This window comes from Somniosus microcephalus, chromosome 3, assembly GCF_052327205.1.
Source record: "Somniosus microcephalus isolate GS21.2 chromosome 3, FLI_Smic_1.0, whole genome shotgun sequence".
NCBI classification, from domain to species: domain Eukaryota; kingdom Metazoa; phylum Chordata; class Chondrichthyes; order Squaliformes; family Somniosidae; genus Somniosus; species Somniosus microcephalus.
The window spans coordinates 348,375,984-348,396,589 of NC_140989.1; the positions used below are offsets into that span (position 1 = coordinate 348,375,984).

At 43.5% G+C, this 20,606-nt stretch overlaps 1 protein-coding gene across 1 annotated transcript in view; it reads right to left on the minus strand.

Moving 5' to 3' along the window:
• Positions 1-17,260, minus strand: part of rpap2 (RNA polymerase II associated protein 2) — a 138,787-nt gene extending 121,527 nt beyond the window's left edge. The window contains 4 exon segments of the mRNA XM_085983337.1: positions 307-372; positions 4,737-4,835; positions 11,584-11,698; positions 17,067-17,260. Of these exon segments, the coding sequence (XP_085839463.1) occupies positions 307-372; positions 4,737-4,835; positions 11,584-11,698; positions 17,067-17,206 (420 nt within the window). The 5' untranslated portion in view covers positions 17,207-17,260.
• Positions 17,261-20,606: the final 3,346 nt, after the last annotated feature.

A 20,606-nucleotide genomic window follows, 5' to 3' on the forward strand; every position in this document is an offset into this window, starting at 1 on the left:
CAATATTTATAATGTATCTTTATAATTAGCTGTCTTAGGATTACAAGTATAAGGACAATATTTAACATTTTTCTTTTGGAGCTGTGCCCAGTATATTGCTATTCATTACTTTTCAGTTTGGGAGTAGTTGAAGCAATGAGTTAAACAACACGAAGAATTTCCATGCCGTGCTGAAGCCAGAGTGAGGTGCAAGCCCAATTATCATGCATAAACCTCAGGGTATGAAAAATACACTCTCACAACACAGATATTAAATTCTTTAAAAAAAAAAAAAAATCAACTAAAAAATTATGAAAAGATCCTTACCTTTCTTTCTGTAATGTCGTAAACTCGATTGGTTTTGGTAGATATTTTGTATTGCTGTTTAGGTACCTAAATTATAAAAAGGAATAAATCTTTTTTTTTTTAAATCATAGATCACATCAAAATCTGCAACAGGACTGCCTAATGGCTCAGCTGGTTAACACAAATAAGAGTCATGCTATAAAGAATCAAGACGACTCAGGTTCAATTCTCAGTCTGCACAGAGTTATCTGATCTGAACTAGAGGTGGTGCTGTGATTGTCCTTAAAACCCCTTGCCGAGGGGAAAAATCACTGCCAATATTCTCACTCCTAACTGCTTACCAGCAATCTGTGCTGGAAGTGGACAGATGTAAAAGAAGGACATCAGAAGGATTGGTTCAGATGTCATGTCCTTACAGTCAAATAGTCTACTCATAGTAACCATACATGTTCTGGACATAAAGAATGGCCACCTGGCTGATGTAGCAGAGGGCAACTGCTGTTCTTAGAACCATAGCACACCAAGGAGTTGATGCCTTCAAGACAAGAGGAGATGAGGGGAGCGAAAAATTAGAAGAAAAACTATTTGGACTCGGAAATCAGAAGTACAATTTCAAAATTTGCAGACGACACCAAATTGGGGCGTAGTGCGACAAAATACAAGATGACATTAATAAACTTGCAGAATGGGCATGTAATTAGCAAATGAATTTCAATATACATCAATGCAAGGTGGTGAATTTTGGTAGGAAGAATAAGGAGGCCATGTAGTCCTTGGAAAATTAGAGTCTATATAGGGTAGAGGAGCAAAGGGAACAAGGGGTACAGATACACAAATCACAAAGTAGCAATGCAGGTTAATAAGGCCATATAAAATGCAAACAAAGCACTGGGGCTCATTTCTAGAGGGATAGAATTTGTGTTAATGTGTGTTAAACAGTGAATGTTATGTTAAATTTGTATAGAACCTTTTTAGACCACACTTGGAAAACTGCACAATTCTGTTCTCCATATTATAAAAAGGATATAGAGGCACTGGAGAAGGTGCAAAAAGGATGAACACGGATGATACCAGAATGGAGAGGTTATACCTATCAGAAAAGATTGAACAGACTGGGGCTCTTTTTGCTAGAAGAGAAGGCTGATACAGGTCTTTAAGATTCTGAAAGGATTTGATAGGGTAGACGTAAAGAAGATGATTCCACTTGTGGGGAGACCAAAACTAGTGGCCATAAATATGATGAGCACTAACAAATCCAATAGGAATTCAGGAGAAACTTTGTAACCCAGAAAGTGGTAGAATGTGGAACCACAAGGAGTACAGGAAACTTTGTGCTATCCGGCACCGACGGGACCGAGCTGTTGCCGTTCCCTCAAAACTGCCGGACAAACCAGCGTTAATGTTGAAGCATACGGAGCTTTTCATCTCCGTATCTGACAACAAACACTGTTGCTTAGCAACAGCTTCTAAACAGTCCGCCCGTACCTTGGAAGCGTCTCTGTAGCTTAGCAACAGCTTCAGAGAGACTTTGCAGAGCCTGACTGTTGAAAAAAAAGCCACGAGAAGAAAAAAAACCTAACAAAACGGCTCCTGATTTTTGCCGGTGGCTCGAGCTTGCCGGGCATTTAGCCTCCGGATAACACAAAGTTTCCTGTAGTTGAGGCGAATAACAGATGTTTTTAAGGGGAAGCTAGATAAACACGAGGGAGAAAGGAATAAAAGGTTATGCTGATAGGGTTAGATGAAGAGGGGTGTGAGGAGGCTCGTGTGGACCATAAACACTGGTTATTGACCTGTTGGGCCGAATGGCCTGTTTCTGTGCTGTACATTCTATGTAAAAGGCTATAACAAAAGTGTGGTCTGAATAATATAATTTAATGAGGAAGAAAAGTTTAGGAGGCACACTCTTTGTTCCCTGCTCTTCCCAACTGCAGGGAAAAAGATGACATAAACAGGTTACTTGTCACCTCCTCAGCCATTTCAGTAATGCATATTATAAGGCATGTCCATTATCTCTTGCAGCATTTCGATTCACTTCAATAGGAATCAAAACTATGGAGTGGCCTCGGAGGCAATGTGAACTGACTGGACATTGGAAAGTTTTCTATTGGCTATGTATAAAACAGTACAGAACCAATAGATTTTTTTCAGGTTTTTTCCTCCCTTGTGTGGTCAAATCACATCATATCTGCTTCCAAATGAATTGAAAGAGGTACAGAAGTGGATGGAGACGATCCGTGATGCACATGGGCCCACTATATAACAGATCATGAGAGCGAGAAAGAGAAAGAAAAATAATTCTTCAAGAGGTGGGGAAAAGAGAGAAGAAAAAGTTTACTTTGAACAAAAGGTACTCTCTCTAGTAGAATGGTACCAATGATGAGGGACTTCAGCTGTGTGGAGAGACTCGAGAAACTGGGATTGCTCTCCGTACAGCAGAGCAGGTTAGGGGGAGATTTAATAGAGGTGTTCAAAATTATGAAGGGTTTTAATAGAGTAAATAAAGAGAAACTGTTTCCACTAGCTGGAGGATTGGTAACCAGCAGACACAGATGTAAGGTTATTGGCAAAAGAACCAGTGGGAAGATGAGGAGAATTTTTTTTTTTTTTTTTTATAAATGCAGTGAGTCGTTCAGATCTGGAATGCACTGCCTAAAATGTTTTTTTTTTTTTTTTTTAATTAATTCACGGGATGTGAGCATCACTGGCAAGACCAGCATTTATTGCCAATCCCTAATTGCCCTTGAGAAGGTCGTGGTGGGCCATCTTCTTGAACCGCTGCAGTCCTTGTGGTGAAGGTACTCCCACAGTGCTGTTAGGGAGGGAGTTCCAGGATTTTGACCCAGCGCGATAAAGGAATGGCGATATATTTCCAAGTCAGGATGGTATGTGACTTGGAGGTGGCGTTCCCATGCACTTGCTGCCCTTCTCCTTCTAGGTAGAGGTCGTGGGTTTGGGAGGTAGCGTCGAAGAAGCCTTGGCGAGTTGCTACAGTGCATCTTGTAGATGGTACACACTGCAGCCACGGTACGCCGGTGGTGGAGGGAGTGAATGTTTAAGTTGGTGGATGGGGTGCAAATCAAGCGGACTACTTTGTTCTGGATGGTGTGGAGCTTCTTGAGTGTTGTTGGAGCTGCACTCATCCAGGCAAGTGGAGAGTATTCCATCACACTCCTGACTTGTGCCTTGTAGATGGTGGAAAGGCTTTGGGGAGTCCAGAGCAATGTTCCCTCTAATTTTGTTTGGTGCACAGGCCATTCAAAATACCACAAATGTGCAGTTTTTGTATTGAAAAGCCGGCTGCGAGGGTTCCCTGGAGCTCTGCGCGGCTGTGCAGCTTACAGGGAACATTGCTCAAGAGGTGAGTCACTCACTGCAGAATACCCAGCCTCTGACCTGCTCTTGTCGCCACAGTATTTATGTGGCTGGTCCAGTTAAGTTTCTGGTCAATGGTGACCCCCCAGGATGTTGATGGTGGGGGATTCGGCAATGATAATGCCGTTGAATGTCAAGGGGAGGTGTTTAGACTCTCTTGTTGGGGATGGTCATTGCCTAGCACTAGTGTGGTAATAATGTTACTTGCCACTTATCAGCCAAAGCCTGAATGCTGTCCAGGGCTTGCTGCATGCGGGCACAGACTGCTTCATTTTTCTAGGAGTTGCGAATGGAACTGAACATTGTGCAATCATCAGCGAACATCCCCACTTCTGACCTCATGATGGAGGGTAGGTCATTGATGAAGCAGCTGAAGATGGTTGGGCCTCGGACACTGCCCTGAGGAACTCCTGCAGCAATGTCCTGGGGCTGGGATGATTGCCCTCCAACAACCACAACCATCTTCATTTGCGCTAGGTATGACTCCAGCCAGTGGAGAGATTTCCCCCTGATGTTGTAGCTTCAGGGTGGTGGATTCAAATGGTAACTTTCAAAAGGGAATTGGATATATACTTGAAAAGAAACAACCTGCAGCTCTATGGAGAAATAGCACAGGAGTGGGACTAATTTGGATAGCTCTTTCAAAGAACCGGCACATGCACATTGAACCAAATGACCTCTTTCTGTGCCGTGTGATTCTATGATAGTCTATCTATCTCTTTAACCAGAGCAAATTATTCCAAACTAGCATTATGCACATCTAGTCTAACCAACAATCACAATTTTTTTTCATATTCTTGGCCATCTTAACTGCTTCTAGTCTTGCTAACTATTTCCCAAATTGTGCCATTAATTCCAATCAGCAACTTTGGACCTCAAGCCACTTTACATTGTCAAACGAGCAATAGCTGTATGTGGAATTTATTCATCTCTTGATTCAATTCATTTTATTTTCAGAGAAATAATAGAGAATCAAGATTCACTTTTTACTAACAGTTATTTTCCCTATAAATGTCTTACTATGAGGAATATAAAGAACTCCCTGAATTAATTCAAAATAAATAAAACAGACTTACATTCTCAAGTTTATTTTGACAAAGTGGATAGCCACACTGTTTGACGATTGAACGCTCTTCCACAACATCCTGATAGTGGATTGGAGAAATAAACTTCACCTAAATTACAACAGAAAGAGGGACAAGTTACAAAGGCACAAACATGTCTAAGTGTAAGTACATACACAAGGTACATTAGTCATATGACACAAATCATAATAAAAACTAAATTACTATATTTCAATTGGCAGCTAGCCCTGGAAGATATTAGATCCTAATAGGACTACATTTACTTCAACAAACAAAAAAATTCACCTGCATAATTGACCCAATAAACATTTTGCTGTGCATACCCAGAGGTTTTAGTAATTGTAATGCACCCCTTCAGTGGGTACTTTAACTCACCTGGTTCTGGGTAATGAAGTGGCGCAAGGAGAAGACCTCAACGTAGGGGAACAATTAGGATATAAGGACCGCAAAATAATTAGGTTCTATGCAAGAATTGAAAAAAGAAAAGCCAAGAGCAAGGGTATTTGAGTGAGAAAAAGGCAAATTATTATGGTGATAAAATGGACCTTGCCAAATGAATCCAAAGATCAGCAATGGAAAATATTTAAACAGGACATGTAAAGGGTACAATTCAAGTACATTTATGTAAGGAAGAGGGCAGGTATTAAAATCGGATGCTCCATGAATGAATAGAAAGCTTAGATCAAAATTAAAAATTAAATGAAAGCCAGAAACAAATAATATAAAGTGTTAGATTAAAAAGGCTAGTTATGAATAAGAGAAAAAAATTAGGAAAAAACACAGGGGAATCAAAAGGCTTTCTATAGACTCATTAGTAGTAAGAGAATAGTCAAGGTAGAGGTAGAACTGGGGAGATGAAAAGGTAAACTTGGAATGGAGACTTAGGAAAAGGCAGAGATATTAATTAAGTACCTTCCCTCAGTTTTCAGAGAAGGTGTATATTAAGATTACAGAAGGAGGTGTAGAACTTGTGGAGGTTATTATTCAAAGAGAAATTATACTAAAGAAGTTACTCAAATGTAAGGTAGACAAATTATAGGGCCAATGGTTTACATCGAGAATCGTGAAGAAAGCTACGGCAGAAATAGCGAAGGCTAACTATAATTTTCCAGAATTCTGTTGAAAGGAAAATTGTGCTAGAGGATTGGAGGGTGACAAATGTGACTCCCCTCTAAAAAAAAAAGGGAGGGTGGGATAAGCCAGAATATTAGAGTAGTCGGTCTTACTTCAGTTCTTAGTAAGCTAATAGAGTCGATAATCCAGAATGAAATTACTTAGCACTTGGATAAATATGATCAGAGCCAGCCAGCACAGATTTCTAAAGGGCAGCTTAACCAACTTTATACAACACTTTAAAGTAGTAACAGAGACGATAAATAAAAGAAATGCAATGAATGCAGTTCGTGTGGATTTTCAAAAACATTATGAAATGGAATTAAGAAAATGGAAAAGAAAGCCACATGGATAGAGTTGATTAGAGGCAGAAAACAAAGGGAAAGGGTAAAAGGAAGTTTATTAGATTGGAAAGATATGGTGGGCGGTATGCCACAGTGGTCTATGCTCACACAAAAAGGATCTAGACTTAAGAATTGATAGAACAATGAGAATTTGCTTATGACATCAAATTAGGGTTTATGGTGGGGAACAAGATGAGGACTAAGACAGACTGGGATACAGATAGGCTACCAAGATTGGCAGATGCTGTTCAATGTAGAGAAATGTGAAGTGGTACATTTTAGAAGGATAACGTAAGTACACCTTAAATGGTAACATTTTAAATGGAGCACAGGCGCAGAGGGACCTTGTGTGCAGACACACTGGTCATTAAAAAAGGTGGCAGCTCAAGCAGATAATGCCATAAAAAAGGAAAGTGGACTTTTTATTTTTGTATCTAGAGGCATTATTACAAAAGCAAGGGCATAATGTTGAATTTTAAAATCTGACCCCAGTTAGGCCGCAGTTTTTGGACTGTATTATTAAGGATATAAAAGCAATGAAGAGGTGCAGCATTGATTAACTAGCATATTACTCAGGATGAGGGGATGCAGTTATGAAGAGACACTCAAGAAGTCAGGGCTTTTTTCACGAGCGGAGAACGATGAAGGATAACCTGATAAAGATCTTCAAGATTATCTCCAGGTATGGCAAGATAAGTAGTGATAGATTGTTTGCAGGAGTCTGCAAGATGGTAACAAAAGGACACAAATTTAAGATAATTATAAAGAATTAAAAGGGAGGTTACATAGATGATAGAGAATTTAGAACACGGAATTCTCTGCTACCAATCACCGCTAAAACAGGATCCATAAGTACTTTCAAGAGGGAATTAGATAGTTGCTTGAAAAAGAGTGTTAAGGAAGAGATTGGGAGGAGTGATCGGGAGGTTGGCATTAGGCAAGGTGACTCATGGAGAAAAACACCTGTGCTGACGATTCACCAAATGGCCCGTATCTGTTCTGTAAAATTTTCAGTTTTCTGTCTACGCCATTCTTGAATCCTTGTCACTAGGCTCATGGAATATATATGGCTCAACACACTAGTCAACATCACAGATGGCCCAATACTCTAATATGGTACTAGCTATTTCTCATAACACGTCAGGTCGAGAGTGATTTTCATGCCATCGAAGGCAGAGTTTATCAATATTCCTATTTGAGAGTGAAACTGCTCTATATTCAGGTTACAAAGTTTCATTGCGTTGTCGGTATGCTTTGCCTCAATTAGCACAAAATGGATTTTTGTGCAGTCTGTTGAGTTAGGAGGACATGACAGTGAAAGAAAGCAGAAAAATGAAAAAGGGGAAAAAAGAAAAATAGTGAAACAAAGTAAGTACAGGTAGACTATCCTTTATCCGAACTTCCGAAAACCAAAAACCTCTAAAAACCGAAAGTTTTTTTGTTCAGCGTAAGTCGTGCGCACGACATGACCAGAGTGGCGCACGACTTACGCTGAGCAGGGCAGAGGGTCACAGAGTTCCCTCCTGGGTAGGAGATTGCAGGCCGAGCTGGGCAGTGTGAAGGAGGTACCAGGAGAGTGAACCCAACAATACAGCAGCCCGTCCGATATTCTTTTCTCTCCCCCCCCACCCCGACCCGAACCACGGCCCGTCCGATATTCTTTTCTCCCGACCCGACCCGAACCACGGCCCATCCGATATTCTTTTCTCCCCCCCGACCCCGACCCCCCCTCCGACCTGAACCGCGGCCCGTCCGATATTCTTTTCTCCCCCCCCACCCGACCTGATTTGCGGGCCAGCTTAGTAGGAGTCAGCCGATATCCGGCTTTCCAGAGAAGCAGGAAGGGGAATGAGGCACGGAACAGTCGCAAGAGGTAGCCTGAACTTTTACAATTTATATTAAATACAAATTTCCCAGTCTTATAATACATTCTGAAATCCGAAAAATTCCAAAAACCGAAATTCAGCTGGTCCCAAGGCTTTCGGATAAGGGATAGTGTACCTGTATTTCATACTGAGTAGTGATGCCCATCATTACACCACCAAAATCCTAACTGAAAACCCTGTGGCTATCTGCACACAATAGTAACAGCCATCTTGTCATCACCACGGTTTCCAATCCCCAACCCACCCAGCTTGTCTTCCTCACAGTCACTGTGTCTACACCAAGCTGCTACTTCCAGCTCCATCATCCACAAATAGCTCAGTACTAACTGAAGTCGAACATACAGCTGAATAAATCACTTTTATGCAATGACAAATGTTACGCCCGTTCAATAAAGGAGCGTGGGATAAACCTGACAACTACATGTCAGTCAGCCTAACGTCTGTAGTGGGGGAACTTTTAGAGACAATAATCCGGGACAAAATTAATTGGCACTTGAAAAAATATGGGTTAATAAATGACAGCCAGCAAGGATTTGTTAAATGGTGTTTGACTAACTTGATTCAGTTAGAAACATAGAAAAATAGGAGTAGGCCATTCGGCCCTTCGAGCCTGCTCCGCCATTCAATATGATCATGGCTGATCCTCTATCTCGATACCATATTCCCGCTCTCTCCCCATACCCCTTGATGCCTTTTGTGTCTAGAAATCTATCTATCTATCTCCTTCTTAAATATATTCAGTGACTTGGCCTCCACAGCCTTCTGTGGTAGAGAATTCCACAGATTCACCACCCTCTGAGTGAAGAAATTTCTCCTCATCTCAGTCCTAAATGTCCTACCCTGTATCCGGAGACTGTGACCCCTCATAGAATCATAGAAAATTACAGCACGGAAGGAGGCCATTCCGGCCCATCGTGTCCGCGCCGGTCAAAAAAAAGCTATCCAGCCTAATCCCACTTCCCAGCTCTAGGTCCGTAGCCCTGCAGGTTAGAGCATCCCAAGTGCACATCCAAGTACTTTTTAAATGTGGTTAGGGTTCCTGCCTCTACCACCCTTTCAGTCAGTGAGTTCCAGACTCCCACAACCCTCTGGGTGAAGAAATTTCCCCTCAAATCCCCTCTAAACCTTCCACTGATTACTTTAAATCTGTGCCCCCTGGTTTTTGACTCCTGATGTACAAAGGGACCTGGGTGTCCTTGTACACCAGTCTAGAACCCTCATTCGAGACCCCTCAGCCAGGGGAAATATCCTCCCTGCATCCAGTCTGTCTAGCCCTGTCGGAATTTAATACGTTTCAATGAGATCCCCCCTCATTCTTCTAAACTCTAGTGAATACAGGCCTAGTCGACCCAATCTCTCCTCATACGACAGTCCTGCCATCCCAGGAATCAGTCTGGTGAACCTTCACTGCACTCCCTCTATGGCAAGTATATCCTTTCTTAGGTAAGGAGACCAAAACTGCACACAGTACTCCAGGTGTGGTCTCACCAAGGCCGTGTACAACTGCAGTAAGACATCCTTGCTCCTATTCTCAAATCCTCTTGCAATGAAGGCCAACATACCATTTGCCTTCCTAACTGCTTGCTGCACCTGCATGTTTGCTTTCAGTGACTGGTGTACAAAGGATACCCAGGTCACTTTGTACATCACCATTTAAATAATACTCTACCTTTCTGTTTTTTCTACCGAAGTGGATAACTTCACATTTATCCACGTTATACTGCATCTGCCATGTATTTGCCCACTCACTCAACTTGTCTAAATCGCCTTGAAGCCTCTTTGCATCCTCCTCACAGCTCACAATCCCACCTAGTTTTGTGTCATCAGCAAACTTGGAAATATTACATTTGGTTCCCTCATCCAAATCATTGATATATATTGTGAATAGCTGGGGCCCAAGCACTGGTCCCTGCGGTACCCCACTAGTCACCACCTGCCACCCTGAGAAAGACCCATTTATTCCTACTCTCTGTTTTCTGTCTGTTAACCAATTTTCAATCCATGCCAGTATATTACCTCCAATCCCATGTGCTTTGATGAAGTAACAGAGAGGGTTGATGATGGTAGTGTGGTTGATATGGACTTTCAAAAGGCGTTTGATAAAGTACCACGTAATAGACTTGTTAGCAAAATTGAAGCCCATGGGATTAAAGGGGCAGTGGCAGCGGCAGTGTGGATATGAAATTGGCTAAGAGACAGAAACCAGAGAGTAGTGGTAAATGTTAAGACTTGAGGGAAGTATATAGTGGTGTCCACCAGGGGTCAGCATTAGGACCGCTGTTCTTTTTGATATATATTAATGACCTGGACTTGGGTATACAGGATATAATTTCAAAGTTTGCAGATGGCACGAAACTCAGAAATGTAATAAACAATGAGGAGCATAGTTACAGGCTTCAGGAGGACATAGACAGACAAATGGCAAGTGCAATTTAACAGTGAAGTGTGAAGTGATGCATTTTGGTCGGAGAAGCAATATAAATTAAATGATGATACAATTTTAAAGGGGGTGCAGGAACAATGTGACCTGGGGGGTGTACGTACACAAATCTTTGAAGGTGGCAAGGCAGGTTGATAAGGCTGTTAAAAAAGCATTCTGGTGCTTGGATTTATAAACAATGGCATAGAGTACAAAAACAAGGAAGTTATGCTAACCCTTTATAAATACACGGTTAGGCCCCAGCTGGAGTACTGTGTCCAATTCTGGGCACCACACTTTAGGAAGGATGTCAAGGCCTTAGAGAGGGGCAGAGGTGATTTACTAGAATGGTACCAGGGATGAGGGACTTCAGTTACGTGGAGAGGCTAGAGAGGCTGGTGTTGACCTACTTAGAGCAGAGAAGGCTAAGGGGAGATTTAATAGAGGTGTTCAAAATCATGAAGCGTTTTGATAGAGTAAACAAGGAGAAACTAGTTTGCAGTGGCAGAAGGGTCGGTAACCAGAAGACACAGATTTAAGGTAATTGCCAAATGAACCAAAGGCGAGATGAGGAGAATTTTTTTTAATGCAGCGAGTTAAGATCTGGAATGCTCTGCCTGAAAGGGTGATGGAAACAGATTCAATAATAACATTCAAAAGGGAATTTGGTAAATACTTAAAAGGGTAAAAATTTGCAGGAGTATGGGCAAAGGGCAGGGGAGTGGGATTAATTGGATAGCTCTTTCAAAGAGCCGGCACAGACACAATGGGACGAATGGCCTCCTTCTGTGCTGTATCATTCTAGGATTCTATTTATTTGCCATTTGTGCGACCTTATTAGAAAACTGGCAGCTACTTGTGTGTACATAACAACAGTGACTACGCTAGCTGTGAAGTGCTTTGGGACACCGAGGATATTACAGTCACTATATAATTGCAAGTTCTAAATACAACCCAGGAACTGAAGGAAGATGCTGACCATCCAGAATAATTTTTTTTTGGCCATTTCACTTATAGAAATGTTAAGAGCAAAACTCCATCATCGATATTATAGTCCAAAAAAAAGACTCACTTACACAATCCAATAGAAATTCTTCTGTGACATTTATTTCCAGCAGACGTTCAACAATATGAAGAGCTTTTGCCTCACATTCATGTTTCTTCCACAGGGCCACCTGCAATGCAGCTTTTCTACAGGTGATACATTAAGACAAAGGGAAGTCATGTTAGGATAAGTTGAATTGCTTATTTCAGGATAACATTTATTTTCTGCTGAGTGCATTTACCCCGGGAAGGTGCGCACCTTTATTTTTCCTCTCCTGTGTTTGTAGCTCTCTATCCTTCACCAAACGTAGGCCCGATTTGTAACCCGTGGGCAGCAATAACTTGACATTTCTGCATTTAGGAAATGAGTTCTGACTGGCGGGGTGGGGGAAATGAGCAGCTGAGACATCTGCCAATGTTCAATTTGGTTGACCACCAGGACAACAATCCAATGACAGCACGCCCATCCTAACAGAGGCCCCAATTAAATTCAGAGTATCCCTAAAGTTTCCCACAGTATTTATGATGGGGGGGGGGGCACGAGGGGAGAAATGGTAGTAGCATAGTAATGCTTTGAGGAGACAACCATTGGTCCATCTTGCCTACCCTTCCAAACCTCCCATACATTCTTGCTGTCATTCTGGGACTTAATAACCCTGTGTCCCTTTCCTAATCAGGAATTCATCCAGTCCTTTTTTTAAAGCCTGAATTGGTTTACTGTTCCACCCTCCACTTGCAATCTGTGCCACAATTCCATCATCATCGTCGAAAAAAAAAAAAAAAATTGCCTAAATTTCCTATTTTCTTCGAGACCCTTAACTTTAAACTATGCCCCCTGCTTCTCCAATTGTATGTCCAACAGAAGAACTTTCCTTTATCTCAGGGTATCTGTCCTAATAACTCAGACCTCTGAATTCAGGAATCAGCCTCAAAGCCCTCATCTGGACTCCCTCCAATAATCCTGTATCTTCATGTAATATGGAAACCAATACTGAACATAGTACTTTAAATGTGGCCACAAGTCCAGATGGAATTTCAACATCACCTCTTCAGATTTATAACTCAGATCCTTAGTTATAAAGAAAAGAAAGACAGACTTGCATTTATATAGCGCCTTTCACGACCACCGGATGTCTCAAAAGCTCTTTACAGCCAGTGAAGTACTTCTGAAGTGTGGTCACTGTTGTAATGTGGGAAACGCGGCAGCTAATTTGCACACAGCAAGCTCCCACAAACAGCAATGTGATAATGACCAGATAACCTGTTTGTGATGTTGATTGAGGGATAAATATTGGCCAGGACACCGGGGATAACTCCCCTGCTCTTCTTCGAAATAGTGTCTTTTACGTCCACCCAAGAGAGTAGACAGGGCCTCGGTTTAACATCTCATTTGAAACACGGCACCTCCGACAGTGCAACCCTCCCTCAGCACTGCACTGGAGTGTCAGCCTAGCTTTATGTGCTCAAGTCCCTGGAGTGGAACTTGAACCCACAACCTTCTGACTCAGAGGCGAGAGTGCTACCCACTGAGTCACAGCTGACACTAAAGTTTATATTGAAGAATACTGCCTCTTAGGTTTTCCTTTTTTAATAAAATAAAACATAATTATGCTGGATGGCTGAGAGTGGATTATAAGGCAGCTATCCAAGCAAAGTGCTCAAATGACAAAAACCAACTTGCATTTTTACATCATTAATATTGAAAAATGTCCTAAAGCATTTCAGAGGCAAAATCAATAAAATGAACACCAAGTCAAAGAAGGGGTGACCAAAAGCTTGGTTAAAGAGGTGGGTGTTAAAAAAGGCCTTAAAAGGAGAAGAGGGAGGTGGAATCTGGAAAGCTCAAGAGGAATTGCCAGAACATGGGCATAGGCAGCGAAAGCTGCCAATAGTGGGATAGAGGGAGGAGCAATGCACAATGAGGCCAGAGATACAGGAATGGAAAGTTCAGGGCAGGCGGCAAGGTGCAGAGCTGGCAGAGGTACAGAGACACACACAGGCGAAGCCATGAAGGCATTTAAGCACAAGGATGCGAATTTTAAATTTGAGGCATTGGGAGGTCAGGAACCAATGTAGGTCAGCGAGGATAGCAGCGTTTTAGATAAACTAAAGTTTATGGGAGGGTGGCGGTGAGAGGCCGGCCAGGAAATCATTGGAGTAGTCAAGTCTGGACATGACAAAGGCATGCATAAGGGTTTTAGCAGCAGATGGGAGAGGCGGGCGATGTTACAGAGGTGGAGTCGTCGAAATAGGCAGTCTGATGGAAAGGATATAGGTAAATCAGTGTCAGGCATTTAAGGAGGTGATAGTGAAGGTTCAGAGCAAATATGTTCCCACAAAGAAAAAGGGTGGGACTCCCAAATCTAGAGCCCCCTGGATGTCAAGGGGCATACAGGGTAGGAGAAGGCAAAAAAGGGAAGCTTGTCAGATACTGAGAGCGAAATGCTGCAGAAAGCCTAGAGGAGTATAGAAAGTGCAGGGGTGAAATTAAAAAGGAAATTAAGAAAACAAAGAGAGGCATGCAAAAATATTGGCAAGTAACATCAAGGAAAACCCAAAGATGTTTTAAAAAGTAGGGCCTATTAAAGACCAAAGAGGTAACCCGTGTGTGGAGGCGGAAGACGCAAGTATGATTCTTAATGAATACTTTGTGTCTGTCTTCACAAAAGAGAGAGACGATGCAGACATTGTAGTTAAGGAGGAGGAGTGTGAAATATTAGATGAGATAAACATAGGCGAGAGGAGAAATATTAAGGGGTTTAGCATCTTTGAAAGTAGATAAATTGTCAGGCCCTGATGAAATGTATTCCAAGCTGTTAAGAGAAGGGAGGAAATAGCGGAGGTTCCGACCATCATTTTCCAATCCTCTCTGGCTACAGGTGTGGTGCCGGAGGACTGCCAACATTGCACCATTGTTTAAAAAGCGAGAAAGGGATAGACCAAGTAATTACAAACCTCGGTGGTGGGAAAATTATTGGAAAAAATTCTGAGGGACAGTATTAACCGTCATTTAAAAAGGCACAGATTAATCAAGGACAGTCAGCATGGATTTGTTAAGGGAAGGTCGTGTCTGACTAACTTGATTGAATTTTTTGAGGAGGCAACAAGGAGGGTCGATGAGGATAGCGCATTTGATGTAGTCTACATGGATTTTAGAAAGGCTTTGACTAGGTCCCACATGGCAGACTGGTCAGAAGAGTAAAAGCCCATGGGATCCAAGGGAAAGTGGCAAGTTGGATCCAAAATGGCTCAGTGGCAGGAAGCAAAGAGTAATGGTCGACGTTGTTTTTATGACTGGAAGGCTGTTTCCAGTGTGGTTCCGCAGGGCTCAGTACCAGGTCCCTTGCTTTTTACGGTATATATCAATGATTTAGACTTCAATGTAGGGGGCATGATTAAGAAGTTTGCAGAGGATACAAAAATTGGCCGTGTGGTTGATAGTGAGGAAGAAAGCTGTAGACTGCAGGAAGATATCAATGGTCTGGTCAGGTGGGCAGAAAAGTGGCAAATGGAATTCAATCCGGAGAAGTGTGAAGTAATGCATTTGGAGAGGGCTAACAAGGCAAGGGAATACACAATAAATGGTAGGATACTGCGAAGTGTAGAGGAACAGAGACACCTTGGAGTGCATGTCCACAGATCCTGAAGGTAGCAGGATAGATAGATAATGTGGTTAAGAAGGCATAGGAGATATATTCTATGCATCAGCTAATAAAGGAAAGTAAGAGCAGGGAGGTTATGCTTGAACTGTATAAAGCACTAGTTAGGCCAAAGCTAGAGTACTGCATACAGTTCTGGTCATTACATTACAGGAAAGAGGTGATTGCACGAGAGAGGGTTCAGAGGAAATTTACAAGGATATTGCCAGGACTGGTGAATCTTAGCTATGAGGAAAGATTGGATAGGCTATGGTTGTTTTCTGTAGAACAGAGGAAGCTGAGGAGTCTTGATTGAGGTGTATAAAATTGTGAGGGGCCTAGATAGAGTGGATAGGAAGGACCTATTTCCCTTAGCAGAGAGGTCAATAACCAGGGGGCATAGGTTTAAAGTAATTGGTAGAAGGATTAGAGGAGAGCCGAGAACCTTCTTCACCCAGAGGGTGGTGGGGGTCTGGAACTCACTGCCTGAAAGGGTGGTAGAGGCAGAAACCCTCATCCCATTTAAAAAGTAATTGGATATGCACTTGAAGTGCCGTAACCTACAAGGCTACAGACCAAGAGCTGAAAAGTGGGATTAGGCTGGATAGCTCTTTTTCGGGGGACACAGACATGATGGGCTGAATGGCCTCCTTCTGTGCCATAAATTTTTATATGGGGTTGGAAGTTTAGATCGGAGTTAAAAACGACGGCGAGATTGCAAAAGGCTGGTTTAGCGCGAGACAGTGGTCAGTCAGCGATGGGGCTGGAATCGGCAGCAATGCTATGGGGTTTGTGGTGGGAGCCAAAGGCAATGGCTTTGGTCTTCCCTGTGTTTAGCTGGAAGAAACTGTGGTTCATCCAAGACTGAATGACAAACACGCAATCTGACAACACAGGCAGTAAAAGGTAGTGAGAGGAGAGGGGGAAATATATGTGGAAGCTGCCCCTCCCCCCACATATCTACAAACAATGTTGCCAAGAGACAGCATGCAGTTGAGGAAGAGGAGGGGATGGCCAAGGATAGATTCCTGGGGGTTTCTGGAAGTAATGGGGTGGATGATAGGCAGGGGCCACTGCTGAAGGTGCTCTAGCTACAATCCCCCTTTTGCTCCTCCACAGAAAGAAAAGACTTGCAATAATATAGCACCTTTCATGGCCCGAGGACAACCCAAAGCGCTTTACAGACAATTAAGCACTTTTTGAAGTGTAGTCACTTTGTAATGTCGGAAACGTGGCTGCCAACTTACGCACAGCAATGTGATATTGACCAGATAATCTGTTTTATTGAGGTTGATGATTGACGGATAAATTTGGGCTAGGTCACGCCCCTGCTCTTCTTCAAAATAGTGCGGTAGGATCTTTTACGTCCACCTGAGAGAACAGACAAGGCCTCAGTTTAACATCTCACCTGAAAGACGGCACCTCCAACAGTACCGCACTCCCTCAGAGCGTCAGCCTAGATTTTTGTGCTCAAGTCTATGGAGTGGGTCTTGTGCCCACAACCTTCTGACCCAGAGGCGAGAGTGCTACCCACTGAGCCACTGGCTGGCACAGCTCCGAGTCTCTCACCATTAAAAGAAATGTGTCTTTCTCGGGTCCAAATCTCACACTTCCCTACAGTGAAGTTACAATGGACAGAGATTGGGTGGGGGCAGAATCCAAGGGACCTGCGCCCGGGTCTGATCCCACCAGGGGTGGAGTGAGAGAAGCTCATTGCCGCTTCCTCCTCCTCGCCAGGCTGGGCCCGGGGGGGGGGGGGGGGGGGAAGAATCTGATCGAGCGAGCAACACCGACCCCGCCTGGCGTCCCGGTCCCTGCACCCTGGCCGGGGGGGGCTCTGCTCCGGTAACTCGGGTGGGTCGGACACTAACACTCACCTTCTGAGCGTCTCCTCAGTCTGGGAGGCGCCGGCCCTGCTGGCCGGGGTCTGGGGACCGGCACCGGCCGCGCTCGAGCCCTCCCGGCGCCGGCTCGGAAACGGGCTCCAGCTCGCGCTCCGGCGCCGAGCCTCCGCCATGATGCTGTTCCCGACCTCTGACCCCCCCAACCACAGTCGGACGACAACCAGCAGAGGCGGAGATGCAGCCATTTAAACCCGCCCCCCTTCTCCCCTTTCGCTATTTACTCCCTATTTCCCATCACTGTATTTAGTGAACGCTTTCTGTTATTTAACACGTTTTTTTTCCTGATCTAAGGGGACGTTTTAAATTTACAGTTGCTTGAAGGAGCGACATTATTTTTCACAAATGCTGGCAAGTAACAGAAATATCAGTAAACCTCTGAAAAAGACGACTTGCATTTATACACCGCCTTTCACGACCACCGGACGTCTCAAAGTGCTTTAGCACAGTCTAAGGATAAGGGGTAGGTCATTTAGGACACAGATGGAGGAGGAATTTATTCATCCAGAGAGTGGTGGGCCTGTGGAATTTGTTGAATCCGTAAATCTTAAAGTATGGTGTTCTTCAATAACTAGACGGAGGCTGCAGATTAACAATCAACAGGTGTTTACTGGAGGAGGGTAGTCTAAAGACTAACAGTACAGATGCCTGCTCAAGGCTTATATACAGGTGTGGTCACTGCCGGTACTACAGTATACAGGAGCTGTAAAAGTAGTTCTCTCCTAAAGGTACATACACTACAGAATTCTCTACCACAGAAGGCAGTTGAGGCCAATTCATTAAATATATTCAAGAAGGAGTTAGATATATTTCTTAAGGCTAAAGGGATCAAGGAATATGGAGAGAAGGCAGGGACAGGGTACTGAATTTGAATGATCAGCCATGAACTCATTGAATGGCGGAGCAGGCTCGAGGGGCCGAATGGCCTACTTTTCTATATAGCCAATGAAGTACTCTTGAAGTGGAGTCACTGTTGTAATGTGGGAAACGCGGCAGCCAATTTGCACACAGCAAGCTCCCACAAACAGCATTGTGATAATGACAAGATAATCTGTTTTTGTTATGTTGGTTAAGGGATAAATATTGGCCAGGGCACCAGGGATAACTCCCCTGCTCTTCTTCAAAATAGTGTCATGGGATCTTTTATGTCCATCTGAGAGAGCAGACGGGGCCTCGGTTTAACGTCTCATCCGAAAGACGGCACCTCTGACAGTGCAGCACTCCCTCAGCACTGCACTGTGGTGTCAGCCTAGCTTTGTGTGTTCAAGTCCCTGGAGTGGGACTTGAACCCACAACCTTCTGAAAGAGAAAAGGCAGCTTAATGTTTACCATGGGATTTTTCAGCATCCTTTTCTGTTTTTACCTCCTGTGCCAACCTACAACAACAGCCCCTAAAAAAGCTGAAAGCTCCAGAGCAGCCTTGCTTAATATAAACGGATGATATGCGAAATGGAATAGCTACATAGGCTTTTCTTTAACCTAAATGTAGGTATACCTAACATTGCTTTACTTGTATCAGAGGGAAAAAGTGTAAGTAAGTGAAAGCTTAAAAGGGAAATGCAAATGTTGATGGCGTAAATTTATTGGTGCATTTCTAGAGTGGGTCTGGTGGGCACGCACTGCCAACATTCTTGAATTTTTACATTAAAATGGTGCATTTGGGTTAATTTCAAGCACTTTTATACTTCACAATTGGTAGATTCTTAATCTCCTAAAAGGAAAAACAAAGTGACATTTGGATTTTTAAACAGACTAACCTCAGACTATCACTTCTCCAGAACTTACCTCAACCATCACTCTCCCACATCCAAACTCCCCCACCCCAGTTCACAGAGGAACTTTACCTCTGTTAACCCAATCTTAGAGACACTATACCCTATTTATTTGCCCACCCTTTCATGGAGACACTCCTCTTCCAACCCTCCCAATTCAGCTTGCCACCCTTCTCCCCCTTCAATCCAGTTCAAACTGGTACCCTTTTTCCAACCTCCCTCATTCAAGCTGTGGTAAATGGCTGTTTTTCAGACTGGAGAATGGTAGACAGTGGTGTTCCCCAAGGGTCAGTGCTGGGGCCACTGCTTTTTTTGACATATATCCTGGATATTGGAACACAGAGTAGAATTTCTAAATTTGCAGATGACATCAAACTTGGAGGTGTGGCGAACAGTGAGGATGATACCAATCGACTGCAACAGGACATAGAAAGGCTAGCAGAATGGGCAGACAAGTGGCAAATGGAATTTAATACAGAGAAGTGTGAGGTGATGCATTTTGGCAGAAGGAACAGGGAGAGGCAATATACACTTAATGGCACAGTCTTAAAGAGTGTACAGGGACAGAGGGTCCTGGGAGTTAATGTGCATAGGTCCCTGACGGTGGCAGGACATATTGAGAGAGTGGTTAGCAAAGCATATGGGATTTTGGGCTTCATAAATAGAGGTATTGAGTACAAAAGTAGAGAAGTAATGCTGAATCTTTATAAAGCGCTGGTTCGGCCACAATTAGCGTATTGCGTCCAGTTCTGGTCACCACACCTTAGGAAGGATATGAAGGCCCTTGAGAGGGTGCAGAGGAGATTTACCAGAATGGTTCCGGGGATGGGGGATCTTGGCTACAAGGACAGGTTGGAGAAGCTGGATTTGTTTTCATTAGAGGAAAGGAGGTTGAGGGGTGATTTGACAGAGGTGTACAAGATTATGACGGTTTTGGATAGGCTAGACGGGGAAAGGCTGTTCCCACTAGTTAATGGTACAAGGACTAGGGAACACAGATTTAAGGTTTTGGACAAGAGATACGGGGGATGTGATGAAAAACTTTTTTACGCAGCAAGTGGTGAGGACCTGGAACTCGCTGCCGACGGAAGTGGTGGAAGCGGAGACACTCAATGTTTTCAAGGGGAGGCTGGATAGGCACTTGAGGGAAATATACTTGCAGGGCTACGGGGATAGAGCAGGGGAATGGGACTGACTGGATTGCCCTACAGAGAGCTGGCACAGATTCGATGGGCCGACTGGCCTCCTTCTATGCCGATATGACTCTATTCTTCTCACTCCCTCGAGCATTTGAAAAAGTGTTTCAAGGACAATGGGTGAGTCAAACATGGCTCTAAACTTGAAGGAAAAGCAACAGGATGTGAATAGAAGAATCCAACAGGGAACAAAAAATCCAACAACGGTTCAATGAATTTATCCAGTGAGTAACCAAGAAGATTCTAGGTTTCATTCCTGTTTTGTGCTGTTACCTGATATAGAAACATAGAAACTAGGAGCAGGAGTAGGCCATTCAGCCCTTCGAGCCTGCTCCGCCATTCAACGAGATCATGGCTGATCATCCAAACCCTAGCACCCGGTCCCTACACCGACAGCCATCCCATCCAAGCCCTATCCCCATAACCCCGCGTATTTAATCCCCCCTAACACTAAGGGCCAATTTTTATCATAGCCAATCAACCTAACCCGCACATCAGGTGAGGCTATAGAAATGCAAGTTGTTGTTATTGAAGCAGTCGTCAGTACA